At 41.2% G+C, this 16440-nt stretch overlaps 1 protein-coding gene across 5 annotated transcripts in view; it reads right to left on the bottom strand.

Moving 5' to 3' along the window:
• The window catches only part of LOC103179934 (cadherin-20), a 34128-nt gene extending 28041 nt beyond the window's left edge, over positions 1–6087 (bottom strand). For 4 of the 5 annotated variants that reach the window (XM_042332286.1, XM_042332287.1, XM_042332288.1 and 1 more), the window contains exons 1-3: positions 5909–6087; positions 4496–4790; positions 1100–1219 (exon numbers count right to left, since the gene is read on the bottom strand). In XM_042332286.1, the coding sequence (XP_042188220.1) occupies positions 1100–1219; positions 4496–4790; positions 5909–6025 (532 nt within the window). In that variant the 5' untranslated portion in view covers positions 6026–6087. The remainder of the gene's footprint in view (positions 1–1099; positions 1220–4495; positions 4791–5908) is intronic. The other variant, XM_042332289.1, reaches the window with a different exon arrangement.
• Between the last annotated feature and the right edge of the window lie 10353 nt (positions 6088–16440).

The raw sequence follows: 16440 nt of genomic DNA, 5'->3' as shown, positions 1-16440 counted from the left end.
TTATATTTAGTGTCAAATTTAAATAACTGGGAAAGCATCATTGGATTAAGATTATGAATATACGTAGAATGAACTCTCTCTTCATAACACTATCTCTTAGAGCCACACACGACACCTATCTTATAAAGTGCTACCTTATACAACAGCTTTCCATATGATTTCTCGATAGGTGAGTGAACCATTTTTAACATATGTTACATCAAGATTTGTGCGATTCGTGCACATTCATTTTTTTTTAAAGAGAATTATATAGCGAAAGAATTTTACTCTTGTTCTTCCCCAAGTTTCTCCCTTGTTCACTTTTCCTCCCACTAGGGCAAAGTTCTACTGGCACTTCAGGTTTTTCCCTTGTACTTCATTAAGTGACTATAATGCCTACATGGCAGGGGGTGTGGGCGGGGGACAGGCTGTTAACACAGATCAGAAATTCTATGCAAAGTGTGTAAAACAGGTGGTCAGATACACCCTCAATATTGTAATGCAGCCTTTATTTCAACAGGAAAAATGAAAGTGGCTCCTGACTCATTCTTATTTTCCTTTTGTTGAAAGCTGAAATATTTATTATGCTTTGAGTTTTTTTTCAGTTCATATTTTTAAATGTCTTTCTGCAAACCTCGCGCGATTTGAGATAAAAATAGTTTTTTAATTTTGTACTTTTCTGAGATTCCATTTTGTAAACTCCTAATGTTCGGAAATTGTCAGATCATTTGTCTAGTTGATTTTAACCTGAAATGGGACGGTTCATTTTGTGGTATTTCTTCATTAAGAAATCCACACATTCACGGTGCTACCTGCCGGGAAACTGCTCCAGTTCAACTGGAGTGGGATTCCCTCCAGTCAGAATGATACCTGTCATGTAATTGGAAGTACATCAAGCAGTTCCCATTTAGATTCTTTAAGGTCCTAAAATATCCATTTCTTAATTACAAAATCCTTTAAGAAATCCCACAATATTGACTCCAACATCCCCTGTGCCTTTCAAAAGCTGAGCAGGCTTTTCGGTGCTGATGAGATAATGAACACAGCAGTACAAACAAACGTCCGATCTCTTGGGCACCAGAGGATACGATAACAAGGATTTGATGAAGTGATTGTTTACCTGTCCTTGGTTCCACAGAGAAGTAAGGCTGTCCCTTCAGGATGCTGTACACCACTCGGGCGCTGTTCCCATACGTGGGATCATCAGCATCACTTGCTGTGATCTGTATCACTGAGGTACCTGCACAGGTAAAATATATAGTTACCAGGTGTTAGCATTTTGGGGAAGCTTATATGTGTCTATCACTTTACTGCCAAGTTTAAACATCACTTGTTTGCTCAGCTTAATGTATCAGTTACTTTTTATTTGATGTGTTTGCATAACATTGTGTCAGAATTTCTTGTATATTGTCGTTGGTGTTGGCATCCAGCTCACAGATGACTGCCGGTTAGTGGGACACATCCTTTTATTGAATAAAAGCCTCAGAGTTACCTGTATCCAAACTAACTGGATGTCAAAAGATAACATCTGTGCAATACTGTGCAATGTCACCATAGAAAACAGTATGGGGAGAGGAATGGTGGGTGGGGGGGAGGTGGGGAAGGAAAGGGTCTTGGTATCTCGCCCACACATTCAGAGAACATTGATGTGATAATATTAAATGCATCACTCATTTGACCCCCTAAACGCTGACTTTATTCAGTTCTGGAAATGTAGAGGAACTTGCTTTGCATAGACTTTGTGTATGTAATGTCACAGAGTTAATTATATTAACATGAAGCTATGGTAAACGTGATTGTAGAGGGAATGACAATTGCACTGAATATACAGACTGATGGTCAGTGGAGATGAACAGAACTGTTTATAATTAAAGTGGTTGGAATAGCTACACATTTACATCTGTCAAATTTCTTTATGGTACATTTACTCCTGACTTTCATTTAATGTGCTTCCTCATCGTTCGGAGTTAATGAAGTTCATTTCAGGCATGTTTATTTTTTCTGTACTGTACAAAGCGAGGTGAGTTATATCACATTTGTTTTGTGGGGCTCAAAGGGCGTTTTGTATTTCACTACGGAACACCATCAGTGAAGGGAGTTTCTCTCTCCGAGTGTCCTGGCCAACAATTCCCAAATAAAATTGGTCATTCACTTCATGATTGTTTTGCAGGTGTTGCTGTGCTCAAATTGTCAGCTTTGTTTTGCCTACAAAATAATCAAACACTTTGTAGTAAATCCTGTGAAGTGCTTTGAGACATCCTCCCGACATGAAAACCATTATATCAGATGTAAGGATTATTTTATCACCTGTAACTAGTGGTGAGTGCTGCAGTCACAACTGAGGTGTTTAGGCCATAGGTAACACATAGATTGGAGTGTTTTACAAGACTGTAAAACATTCCGATGTCAGCTACAACAACAACAACAACAAGATTGCATTTATAGAGCGCCTTTCACGTCGGGAGGACGTCCCAAGGCGCTGAAATGTACAATGTCACAAAGCATAAGAGCAAAGCTCAAGTGGACAGCATTACTTATTTTAACAATTGTTGGAAACCTTCTATTAATTTATTAATTTTTCCCCAGTGTGATCAATAAGCTCACTTTGTTTAGTGGATGGTGGAATGAGCTTTGTTCATATCTTCTGACCTGTCTGTTGTACGATCGGTGAGTGAGCATTCAGCTTCTTTGCCCCCACGTTCTGCAGCCTTCCACTTCTCACCTTCCCTCTCTGCTTTCAAAATCCATCTAAAAACTTCTCTCTTTGACTGGACCTTTGGCTACCTCCCTCTCACCACTCTGTTGTCTCCTACCTCAAATCCCACCCTGCTCAAGCTCCCAAACCACCTATTCAAAGCACTTTGAGACGTTTTCCTACTTTAAAAGGTGTAATTTGTTATATGACTTCCCAGAGACTGTGAGGATTTTTTTTAGAAGGATGAAGGCATTGACTGAATTTGTGCTGCAGATAAGCAGTTCAATGTAGTGGGGAGTTTAAACAGATATCAAGATAAATTGCAAACATATCCTTTGTACAAGTTACATTATCAGATCTATGGTATTACACTAGTAAGGTAAAATAATCCTGCTGCATCTGACTGGCAGTGCTAAAAACTGCTTGAATCGATTCATATTGCTTTTGACAGTCAGGTGGGTTTGTAAGAGGCAAACACAAGTAGCAACAGGAGCAAGGTGGGGCAAAATGAAATTCAGGATTTACAGGGGCTCAGTTTAAACTTGGCTCAGTCTGTAACTATTGTGAGAACATATCCTCTCGTGTCTGGAGGATAGAGAATTATACGAACACACACACACACTCGGACGCGTATGCAGGCACAAAAATCTGCTGGAGGCATAGTGCAACCTGCAACCATGCAACCTGCAGCCATGCGAACGTCAGCAGAATATCAAAGACGTTCCAAAGGGAATGTAATGTGAAGATTTAATCTTCAGATCATTTCTATAGATTATAGCCTTGTACATTTCCCTTGTACTTCCATCACTATATAAAAGATTCCATTTCATAAAATATAAAATCTTATCAGCCAACGGGGCAAAGTTGCTCAGTGTTACTACAGCGTGGTCAAAACACTCCCCTATACTTGCTACCATGCTAGATGTCAAAATTGGGGGAAGGATTGCAGTATTCCTTATGCATTCCATTCCTTGTTAAAAAGTCTTTAAAAAATACCACCCCCTTCCAAACTTTTCAATAGTGGTAGCATGCAATCTTGGCTGAAGAGTCCTGGGTGGCTCCAGTATGGAAATCATTTAACGGGGATCATTTTTGAGTGCCTAAGGTGGTCTGTTTGAGCTCTCTCAGGGGTTATAGACTTAAATCAATCTGCGCTTGAGCAAGGTCCCCCAAGCAAGCCCAGATAGACCATTTTCCGTGATCGCAATTGACAAAGATAGAAATCCTCATAGCTGAGGTCCTGCGAGTTGACATGATGTACTGGGATTTCCCTGAAGAAAATCTAGATTACATTGGAAAGTGCTTTGCTCAGGGGTTACACCTTTCTCAAACACCTTTCCAACCCCAGTGTTCTACATGTAACCTCACCAGTGATGTACACAAAGTTGGATCTTTTAGTTAACAGTTAAATGCTGTGAAAACTGAATCCGCTATTTGCTTATCTAGATGCCACAGCTCCATACAATCTGGGATACAAACCATTACCTAGGTTTTTTCAGTTGTTTAGTTTTTAAACGTCACCATTGTATATTTCTATTCATTGCACATTTCAAAGATATTCTGCAGTGTTTTGCTGCCATAAAACATCTGGCAAACAAGCTCATTTATTTTCTCATGTGAATCATTCAATGGCAGAAGGAAGTTAAAAAGAAGACTTTAAATCACACAAGTTCCTCCATATCAGATATCCTTTCCCGTGCTCTCAAGGCCTACAAATCTGATGGAATATAAGGTTGTGTTGCGCGTAGTAGGAGAAACATCGTGCATTGATGCATTTTCTTTGAAGAAATTACAGCTTTAGTGTCACAAGAACTTTCTTACCCATAGGGGACATTTCGGGAACAGTGGCAACATAAGGTCCATCTAGAAACTTTGGTTCATTGTCATTGATATCCTGAATTTTGATGATGAATTCAGACTCTGGTTCCAAGGGCCTGCCAGTCTTCCTGTTCAAGGCTTGAGCGTGCAGGGTGTAGTGAGTCTTCTGCTCCCGATCCAGCCGTTGTATAGCATGAATATCTCCAGTGGTGTCATCAATAGTGAAAACAGTGCCAGCTCCGTCCCCTGAGAGGATATACCTGACAGAACCTTCTCCTCTGTCCATGTCTGAGTGAAGCTGCAATTACACAACGAAGAGAAGATCTTATTATTTTCCACCTTCACATTATCCCCTTTTTCAAGAACTGTTTCCCGCTCTGGATTCCTCTCCTACTCATTTTGGCCTTCCTCATTCAATCTTCGCTTGATGCCTCCATGCTCTACTTGACACAAGTTGGGAACTGAATAGAGCTGAACTCAAACCTATGTTCATTCTCAAGCCTGGAATTTTACTACACTATCCAAACCATGTCAAGGAAAGTCTATTTGCTTGCAGCTGAACTACTTACTTTTAGGTACTCTGATTTTAACATGTCAAATTTTAATGTTAGAGGCTGGATAGATAGAAGTGAGATGAGAAAACATTTCTCATGGAGTCTGGAGTCTTGTAGCTCGGTGGTTGCAAGTGGGAGACTTGGGTTCTATTCCCGGTAGGGCGAAACATTGGCCAAGTTTCCTTACTCCACATGCCTCAGTTTACCTAGCAGTAAGTAGGAACCCGGTTGTTAGTCGATTGGAGCATCGCTTTCCGGGGATAATAATGCTTACAAAAAGCAATAACAATTTAGTCACTTAATCCATGACTGTTTGTGGGACACTGCTGTGCGCAATTGGCTGCCGCATTTCGCCCACAAATATTCAGTCAATTCACTTTACCAGTATATTCTGTGAAGCACTTTGAGACGTCTAGAAGATGTGAAAAGTGCTACATCAAATGCAAGGATTATTATTATTATCACATTACTATTATTATTATTACATTATTATTATTGTTTCTTTACACAGTTGAAAGATTGTGAAATTGTGGAAAGCACTACCCCTGAAGGCAGTGAAGGCAGAATCAAATGGGATGTTTCGAAAGGAAATAGATAGGTACTTGGGAAATGAAGGTAGTAAGGAGTGTGGGGAAAAAGAGATTTAAAAAATCTGCTGTGATGGAACAAACTGGCGGAATGGACTTGATGGACTGAATGATCCTCGGATTCTCTGTCCTAAATTCTGGATGAAATGTACAGACGTGCTGTGTTCTTCACAGTGTGACGTTCACATCATGCTGTTAACTTCAGTAGTTCAGTGAGATTTAAGAATATTAAACCTCGCTCTCCATTTGACATGCGGTTCCTGTTCCATTCTTACCTTGCCCACGTACAACGGTTCTGTTCCCGTGTATTCTTCCAGCACAAAAAACTGGTTCCAAACCCAGCCTCTTCTCACACGACGATGAGACATCTTGTTCTGTTGGCTGTAGTCCATTGCTGTTGTTGGCTGGACCTCGGATACCTGGGCCAGTTCAACTAAACACAGAAATAGGCATGTCCCCAATAAATACTTCTTACCCATTATGCTGTGATGGATAAGGCTTACAGGGCCTTTAGGTGAGTATCAGCAGTGAAAGGGGCAAACTCTTTGGAAACTCTTGGAAGTTTTGTCAGGTGGTCTTTGGTCAAAAATATCTTTATCAACCTCTAGCGCTTGATATTGCTTCCTCCAATCAGGGCTTTTAACTTTACCGTAAGTAAAGCTTAAATCCTACAGATCCTCATTGGGTGCATGACCTGCAAAGAAAATATAAGAGAGCATTTAACAAAGTGTTATGGTTAGAGAGAGAAAATTCTGGTTTATTTCAGGTTATTAGCACACAAGAGGGTGAAGGGATATTGATCATTTTCACATCAAATCTGTTGTGAAATCTCTTTTTTCTCCCCAAGAATCTATACCAAGTGTACTGAGGAAACTGTTGTTTGATGATAAAGCTGAGGTGGGGACAGAAAGCTTCTAATTTATTGATACCATGTATGGCTCAGGTGGGGGCAACTTAGAATTTGTGAAAAATGGTTATATGAGGAAATGCATTTATTGTATCCCTGTTTTATTTAGATATTACCATTTTTTATCATGACACCCTAGATTTTTTAAGACTGGATGTACTTTTCCATTCTATCTACTCTTAAACTTTAACCATTTGACTCTTACTGTGCCGGTGGAGCCGTCTGTGGGAACTTACCAAATATATACCTCTTTTTGTCATGGACTGTGATACTGGGATCCTAGTTTTGTTATAATAAAGCTTGTCAAACAACAAGGCAGTATTATTGTAGGATTAGCCCTAACCTACAATATACAATTTTAGGTTAATTTTTTAAATAAATGTGATTGTTTATTTTTCCTATGTTCTCTTCCCTGTTCTCTACTCTTTGTCCATCCTTTATCTTTAAGATTTTAACTCTTTTAAAACTATTTTACACCTATTCCAATTGTTTTCTCTGATTAATCTCTATTGCTAAACTTAGCAGTTCCTTAACTGTTTCTTTCTTCTGTCTTCCTGCTAGCATTATGTAAGGTGGGATCAACTTATGTTAAAGGAATTTTTGTAGTTGAAAATGTTAAGTCATATCATGGACATGTATCCATGTCAATCATAACCCCCTGCCCCTTTCCCAGAAATTCAAGCGTGAAAGAGCTTGAAAATACATGGTAAGAGAACCTATTGTAAATGTATGTCAGCGGTGCACAGATAGATAAATATACAGTGCATGCTGGTGATTCACACTCTGAGAACAAATGGCTGTGCGAGGTGAGCACGAAGTACATCAACCATAAGCCTGCACAGTGGCTGCTGTGACCAACTGACTGGAGCCAGAGCACCCCAGTGTTAGAAGACTTGTGCTTCCTGCATTGAATTCATCAGTCGGCAATAATTGCACCAGAGTGACTTCTGATGATGAATAAAAAGAACATTCGTGCCCTGTATAACCACTTTTTTTAGCGCCACAACCTTGACTTTTGGCTCGCAGCCCTGTGACATGATCAGGCGTTCTACCAAACGCAAGGATTCTTAGTAGATTTTCCAGCAAAACGATAAGGTTCTAGGCCTGGCTGTTCAATCATAATGAAGATAAGGTTTTAGTTATTGATGTTTCATAGCTCATTCAATTTTGAAGATTTCCAGGTCCAAAAATAGGGAAAATACTGGAGCAGCGAAAATATATATTCATGGCATGTCGACAGCAGTGCTTGGTACTTAGTCCAGGATTTCAGAATGCTGGTTGTTGCCGGTTGCTTTCCCTGTTTTTCCACCTTGTTGGAACACAGTAATGCTGATCTCCAGCAGAAACACTTTCTCAGCTCCTAAGGGGCTTTTGTTGCGTTAAATTCAAATTAGCCTGCAATCTCCATTACTTCTTGCCCAATTTTTCTCCCTCTATTTATATTGTGGTATTCAATGAACTCTATTATCCATTCATGTACACAAAACGTACTCTATCCATCCAGCAGTGAGGTTGCGTGGCTCCCCACACAAACGTTGCACAAGTCTAGTCAATGGGCATTTGCAGATTGTGAAAGAACAGAGACCTGCACGCTGTGTTGGAAGCAACAAATGAAACAAAACAATCCACTTTGACTCTTATGTAAATGATTCATTATCATTTCCAGCAGTCAGACTGATTTACAATTTCCTGTTCTCCATCTCATTGCAGTGGCGAGTCTGTGGAGTGCTTGCCACATGCAATGTGCTACTCTAACTCGTGCTGAATATCTGCTAGTTTTGAATGGCACTAACATTAAAATTGGTCCTGAAAAGATCATCCAATATATTTCAGATGAGATAATAATAATCCTTGCATTTGATATAGTGCCTTACCACATCGTTGAGACGTGTCAAACGTTTCACAGGATACAGTGTAAAGTTAATTGACTGTGTATTTTGTGGGTGAGTGGAGGTTCTGACTGCTATTTGAAAAGATCGATTCCACCAGTTGCACTTACAGGATGATCCCATTACAAGGTAGCAGTTCTAAGCGCTCAGGCACCACCCCACATGTTATATAAATGCAGGTTGTTGTTGGCTGAGGGTCCATCAAATATCTTTATAATGGGGTGTCAGTCAGTGTGACTGGGCATGAGGTCACATAATCAGTGATATCACTGTGCATGCATGCAAAAAGCGGTAGCTGGGAAAAGTTCATCATAAACTAGGCATAAACTAGCGCTATACATGTTACACTGCAGTTCACTTTATCAGTCAGCTGTTCAACCGGAACCAAAATAACAGAGAGCGCTTAGCAAAGATATACACTTCACACCGCAATGAATTGCCCTCTCAAATGTGCTTTTGTCTGCAAATGACACAAGGCAGTGCCACAACAGCATAGCACTCTATCTTTGGAGTGCTGGGCATTCACAATCAGTTAAATGGGGAAATGTAATGTGTTCCCAGGCCTGACATGTCTCCTAGTCTTAGTCTTAAAACCATTGTCTTAAAATCTTAAATTATCTTATAATCTTGTGAAGACTGTACATTATGCTACAGGTATTAATAATCAGAAACAAAGAGAAAATTATTCTTGCAGACCATTGTGTGAAAAGCAAATCTTGTGTATCGAAAGCTCAAAAGGTCTTCCAGCAGGTCTTCCAGCAGGGAAAGGGTTACAAATTGTTGCAGAGTCTTAGCATGGGAATTCCATGAATACTTTATGAATATTTAGTAAGAGCACAGAATAAAGAGATAAAACACTGACATTCAAAAATGGCAAACGCCCACATAAATTACATTTGATAGGAGAAACCCGTGAATTATTATAGCCCTTTGCACCGCTAAGCAATTCTTAACATTTCAGGACACCCAGTGAGAAAGTTTGCTATTTATATATGTGTGACACAATTTAAATAAAAAATTCGGGCAAATGCCCTTTATACAAAATCTTTAAATATAATGACTTTCCTTAAAATATGGCAGCAGCGCAATAAAAGTTCAAATCAACATGAAGTGACTATAACATATTTTTCATTAATTTTCAATTAATTTAACAGCATTTACTTTGTTAAGGGGACTTCAGGCTATCATATTTGAAGACTGTTTCTCGAAGACAAATAAAGCAGTGTTTTAAAATCTTTCTCTCTTTGTGCTAAACGCAATATATATCAGTGCCCCTGAGCAGACACCACTGAGTTCTTTCTCAGCAACGTTTTTATGACAATTGTCTTGTTAGCAATTCCATTACCTACACTGCTTACCGCCAAATTATTCTCAGCGCTCTCCCAATTGTTTCCAGTCAGTGACTACGAATGCAGTTTTTGGATGCCCCTGTGACCCACAAACCCAGCCCCCCTTCCCATCCAACAATGATCTCAGTGACCACCATGAAGACACAAAGCCACCCCTAATGCACTGCAATCGATTGCTTTACAGGTCAAACATTTAACCTCCATTCTCTTGTGAAAAGGTGCTGGTAATAGGGATATTACATTAGATTAAATTACATGAGCCGATAGAATGGTACATTCTTTGTGGTTAAGAGCATACACATTTCTTCACATATTTACACCTATTTTTCAAATGATATCTGCAAAATTCCATCTGTACAGTATTTTGTAAGCAGAAATAACAAATATGAAATGTTTGCATAAACAGTACTCACAAAACAGATGGATAAGCTCAAACAGGGCATATTTTCAATGAGGATAAAGTGTCTCTGTGGTCTGGCTACCTCAATGTTTTTATACCAGTTGATGGATCATAATTATTCCACTCGCTTTTCTTCACTTCTGTTTTTATTACATTCGCGTGTACAGTTTTCACTTGTGAAATCCGATCATCATTTTGCTACACTCCAATAAGGATTGATGAGACTACTGTACAGTGAAGGCATCTTACTGTCACACAGAGAAAACTACCAAAATAAACAATTTCACAACGTGTTTATATTTGTGTTTGCAAACATCACTCCTCTCTAGTAAAAATGGTGATTATGAAAGATCCTTTTATGTTTTCCTTTCCCCTGCCAACATTCTCACCTTGTTCCTGACTCATGCTGGAGTATATTTCCAATAGATGTTGGGCATTCTCTGCGTTCGCTCCAGAACAAGCAGAGACACTGGTATTGTTCATTTGCTCCCTATATATAATAATAATCCTTGCATGTGATGTAATGCTTTATCACGTCTTCGAGACGTCTCAAAGAGCTTCACAGAATTTACTATAAAGTGAATTAACTGCATATTTTGTCGGCGAAAATATGTGTGTTTTCCATTTGAAAATGTCTGCTTCAACTAACCCCAGTCATACTTCAGGGGGAGGTTACAATTCTTTTTGTTTTTTGTCTTTAGATATTGAGTGAAGAGAGCTCAACCTCTGCCACGATATCACCTGGAGGGCATGAGGCCTATTGATACTCATTGACTACATGCATGCATTATGAATGACCACTTGCGTAAAATACTTGAGGAACAGCCTTTGTCCTTGGAACTGAAACCAGGCATGAAATGCCGTCAGGAGAGAACTGGGAATAGTTTGGAATTTGCAATAAGTGATTCCTAGATCTTCAACTGGAACACTTGTAATTCATATAACTAGTGAGATCCTATGCTTCAAAAAGATACAGCCCAGGGAAATGAAAATATCATTGGTACCTTGTCACTGGAAAAAGCTTCTCACTCAAACACTGCAGGAAGACCCATGTGAGTCACAACGATTTCAGAATCAAATCTATTCTCGGGTTGGAAGTTCTTAGAAATTGGCATAAATGCATAACATTCACCGCAGGAGGCTTTACCTCAGTATGTCATTTATGCTGCCATTTTCCTGACTTTTTTCAACCTCTTTATCTAAACAGGTGCTTGTAACTACCTTCTGCCCCAAATCCAAATGGACTTGTGCCGTACATCATGGAACCTTGTCATAAACGATCTCCTCTATGTTTGTTTGGAGCATGAAACACCGAAAAGGCATTATAAGACTGATCACATTACTGTAGGTAACTGGAGCATTGGGCAAGAATAGTACCAAACTCTGGTGTACTGTGGCTCAGGTCAGGTTTGCAGACCTATAGGGTCACCAGCTGGAGATACAATACAATAAGAATTATATTTGTAAGGCGAATTTCACATTGGTTGGACTGAATAATCAGGGATTAGGACCCAAGCAGAAGGTTGGGTGGGGGCCGGGTTGGGGTCAGGAAGGGTGGAGAGTGAGGTGGGGGGGGTGGTAGGAGAGTGGTTAAAGGCATGGATGGTCAAAGAGGAGGGTTCTTGAGGTGTGCCTTGAAGGAGGCAAGGGAGGGAACAAGGCAAAGAGAATGTGGGATGGAGTTCCAGAGGGTGTGGCAGAGAGGCTGAAGGCCCGACTGCCAATGGTGGGACGGGCTGGGCAGGGAAACATGGGGCAGGCTGGAGCCTGCTGGGAGGAGGAATGGACAGGTTGATAAAGGGTTAGCTGGTTGGAATGGGAGGAGGGGCCAAGGCCATGGAGGGCCTTGAAGGTGAGGACGAGAATTTTGAACTCGATCCTCTGAGAGATGGGGAGCCAGTGGAACTGGGTGAGGGTTGGGGTAATGGGGTCACGGAGCCTAGTGCGGGAGAGGACACGAGCTGCAGAGTTCTGGATGATCTGCAGCTTGTGGAGGGAAGAGTTGAGAAGGCCGACAAGACAAGTTGGCATAGTTGAGCCTGGTTGTAATGAAGGCATGTATGAGGGTTTTGGTGGCATGAGGGATGAGGTAATGGAGGCGTCAAGCAATGTTGTGGAGGTGGGGGAAGACAAAACGGGTCATGGCACGGATGTGGGGGAAGAAAGGACAGTTGAGGATCGAACAAGAAGCATAGGTTCCTGTCTGGCTTGGTGAGGTGGAGTGTGCATCCGTGGATGCTGATGCTGCCAGTGCTTGAGGTGTGGAGGTGCTAGTGCGAGACAAACAGGAGAGCCTCGGTCTTGCTGACATTCAACTGTAGAATGTTGGTTCTCATCCAGGACTTGATGTCTGACAGACAGTCTGTCGGGACATCAGTGGTTCTGGGGTCGAGGTTGGAGGCAGAGAGATAGAGTTGGGTGTCATCCGCGTACATGTGGAAGTTGACCCCATGTCTGTGGATAATGTCAGCAAGAGGGAGCATGTACAGGGCAAAGGAGAGAGGACCGAGACCAGAGCTCTGAGGAATATCGCATGAGACAGTGCGGGGGCTGGAGGAGAAGTCATTTGTGGAGACAAAGTGGAACCAGTGTGAGAGATAGGATTTGAACCATTCAAGGACAGAACCTTGAACGTTAAGGTGAGAGGAGAGGTGGTGGAGTGGGATAGATTGGTCCAGTGTCAAAGACAGCAGAGAAGTTGAGGAGGATGAGGAGACAGAGGGAGTCCTGGTCACAGATGGACAGAATGTCATTTGTCACCTTGAACGGGACTATTTCGATGCTGTGGGCAGCACAGAAACCCGATTGGAAGGGTTTGTAAAGGGAGTAGCGGGAGAGGAAGGAGTGAAGTTGGGAAGCAACAACACTTTCATGGACCTTGGAAAGGAAAGGGAGGTTGGAGATGGGGCACTATTTAGTGAGCAGGGATGGTTCCAGGGAAGGTTTTTTGTTTAGGATAGGGGTGATGACGGCTGTTTTTAGGGGGGTGGGAGCAGTGCCAGTTGACAGGAAGAAGTTGACAAGGTCTGAGAGTGAAGGGGCGAGGAAGTGGAGCTGGGAGAGGGGTAGGGATTGGGTCGAGGATTGCTTTATGCAGATTATAGTGGTGGTGAGAGAGGAGGGGGAGACAGGTTCGAAGGTGTGGAAGGAGGGATGGGCAGGGGCCAGAGTGTGAGCGAGAGATGGGGAGGAGGTGGCGGTTGGGAGGGCGGAGGCGGCTGAACAGTTCCCCTCAAATTTGGTCTTGAAGAAATCCGACATCTTCTCGCAGTTGGTGGAGAGGATGGGCGAGGCATGAGAGGGTGGACGGAGGAGCCGGTTGATACAACAACAACAAGATTCCATTTATAGAGCGCCTTTCACGTCGGGAGGATGTCACAAGGTACTGGACAGTTGGGTCAGGACCCGAGCAGGCAGGAAATGGTCAGGGTGAGGGGAGGGAAGGGAGGGAGCGAGGAGGGGGGAAATAGTCAGGGTGAGGGGAGGGAAGGGAGGGGGTGAGGAGGGGATAGAGAGTTGAGAGGGGAGCTGAAGGCACGGTCAAAGAGAAAGGAGTGATAGTGGAGAAGAGAAGCCTGGCAATTGACACCCAACTAATACCCTTGGAATACAAGGATAATTTAGCTGTCTTTGAATGTCACAGTACAGAAACAGGCCATTTGACCTATCAAGCCTGCTGATATTTTTCCACATGAGGGATATACACATCAGGGAGAAGGCAATAGAACGGTATAGGAGGGAATAAGGAGACTCATGTGGAGTCTATACACTAGGATGAACATTTGGGCTGAATGGCCTGTTTCCATGTAGTACAGTCTATGTGAGTCTATGCCAATCCAAATTCCCTATTAGCTTCCTATACCCTTTAATCTTCTTTCTCAAGCATCTATTTAATTCCCTTTTTAAAAGGGGTCAAGGGACTTTTTAAAAGGGTCAAGTAGACATGTACTCAACCTGGGCAGTCCTTTGGGGGAGGAAGATATTTGCTGGTAAAGAACCTAGCTGTCTGTAAATCAAAATGATATAATTAAAATCCATTATAAAATTGTAATTGACACTGTGAGCAAACCATAAGGCAATCAAAGGATCTATTGGGTTTAGTAGAGGTCCCAACCTTGACTACAAAATAACAGTTTCTTGAGTGGGAAGAACACAAATGTTGACACTCTTACAGAAAAGCCCAATAAAATAACTGAACAATAAAAATGTATCACATTCTCTAAAGGTTAAGAAAACAGCCCTCAGGTTTAGGAAAAAATGGTGGCAGATTAGACTGAACAATTGAGTATTGGGGGTTTGAGGTGGGTGGGGTAGAACAGGACCTTGTCAACAGTTCTCAACCAGTGCATTACACCAGGTTCAGTATGAAATTAGAAATGCTCCACCAACACTAAACACCATTACTTGTGATGATAATCCCAGAGCTAAATTAAGGCATAGAAATTCTGGAAAAACAACACAAATTTCACTCCAGTGTTTACAATTGACACCCAACTAATTGGATTGAGTTTAGTTTACTGCTTATATATATTTATATATATATATAAATAATTTGGGGGCCAATTTAGATAATTCAAAGTGTCTGCTTGATAGGAATAATGGTACTGTGCCCTGTCCATTTAAACTAGTTATTTTGTTTCTTTGTACAAACTGAAAGCATCACGGTAAAGGTCTATGCATTCTATGCTTCTGTTGTTATCTGCTTGCATCATCCAAATTCATGTTTATTTGCCCTTTAACTACCAACGGAGGACTATAGCTATGGATTCAATGGACTTGTACCTGTAATGGTCTTTTCCTTGACAAAAAACGATTTCTGCTTAAATTGGTAAAAAATGGAAGAGAATTTCTGGCATTCGGGCAAATCCTCTTTCCACAGGTGACTGCTGGAGCTCCTTTTGTTGGAGCAAAATATTCAAAATATGCAGCCAATGCTGAACTGCTTATCCAGATAAATGTCCAAAGCCTTGTCAAGCAGGAATATTGGTCCTTAGTTCATCCTGAGATTTATAATAGTCCTTGCATTTGATATAGCGCCTTATCACGTCTTCGAGTCGTCTCAAAGCGTTTCACAGAATATACTGTAAAGTGAATTGACTGCATATTTTGTGGGTGGTATAGCGCTTTATCACGTTGTTGAGATGATTATTATCCCCAGAAAGAGATCCACCAATATACTAGCAATCGGGTTCCTATTTACTGCTAGGTAAAACGGTAGTTTTAGGTAAGCATGTCTATGAAACATGAGGATGTTCAGTACAGGGGGATAGTGTTACCAGGTCCTGGAGGGCCAGGCCTGGAACAACCCTGTTCATTTGATGTAACAATCAAACACTTTGAAGTAATAAAGCACTATATCAAATGCAAGGATTATTATTTTTAGTTGTACTAGTTGTAGTAGTAGTATCTCACACCAAATGAGTCAGTTAATGAGAGGTTTTCCCATAATTATTGACATTTTAGTGGTGGGTGGTGGGGTGGGGGAGGATTCTGAATTCTCGTGACACTCTTTACGACACCCACAAGATCATAGGACAGATCAGGATGATTTGATCATTTGATGTCAACCTTCCAGCATTCCTTCTCCCCAACCCATTTCATAAGTGCCTCCATTGTCCTGATCACAAGCACCCTTTCTGGTAACAAATTGTAGCTGTTGAGTAACAAAATACTGCAGATGCTGGAAATCTGAAAACAAAAACAGAAGTTGTTGGCAACATTCAGTAGCTCAGGCTGCATCTACGGAGAAAGAAAAGTGAGTCAACGTTTCGGGTCCACATTCTGACAAAGCGTCGTGGACCCGAAACGTTGACTCACTTTCCTTTCTCCATCGATGCTGCCTGACCTGCTGAGTGTTCCCAGCAGACTTCTGTTTTTGTAGCTGTTGAGTAACCTCTGTGTAGAGATGCTCTTCCTGATGACTGCTAAACTTGCCCTTCACAGCCTTGGACCTGTAGCACCTTGTCCTGCTGCATTTGCCTCCTTGGGTTTAAGGAAATCATGAAAGCTTCTAGGTACTTTACTTAAAATTAAAGTACATTAAAATTGGAGAGATGTGATTCTGGAGTAACTCTTGTGGGGAGGGATAAGATATATGAGATTGTGTGATCCCGATCACATAAAAAAGAACTACCGTGCAAACACATATCAGCTAATTATTTTTACTCCTTTAATGGAGAATATTATTCAGGATTAATTTCCATTTAATATGAATATTTTTCACTTACTAAAATAAAACATATAGGAATATAGGTACGTTCAG

The sequence above is a fragment of the Callorhinchus milii genome, unplaced genomic scaffold, assembly GCF_018977255.1.
Source record: "Callorhinchus milii isolate IMCB2004 unplaced genomic scaffold, IMCB_Cmil_1.0 Scaffold2, whole genome shotgun sequence".
Lineage (NCBI taxonomy): Eukaryota > Metazoa > Chordata > Chondrichthyes > Chimaeriformes > Callorhinchidae > Callorhinchus > Callorhinchus milii.
The sequence above is the reverse complement of the archived record's forward strand: the minus strand, read 5'-3'. Positions and strand labels throughout refer to the sequence as shown.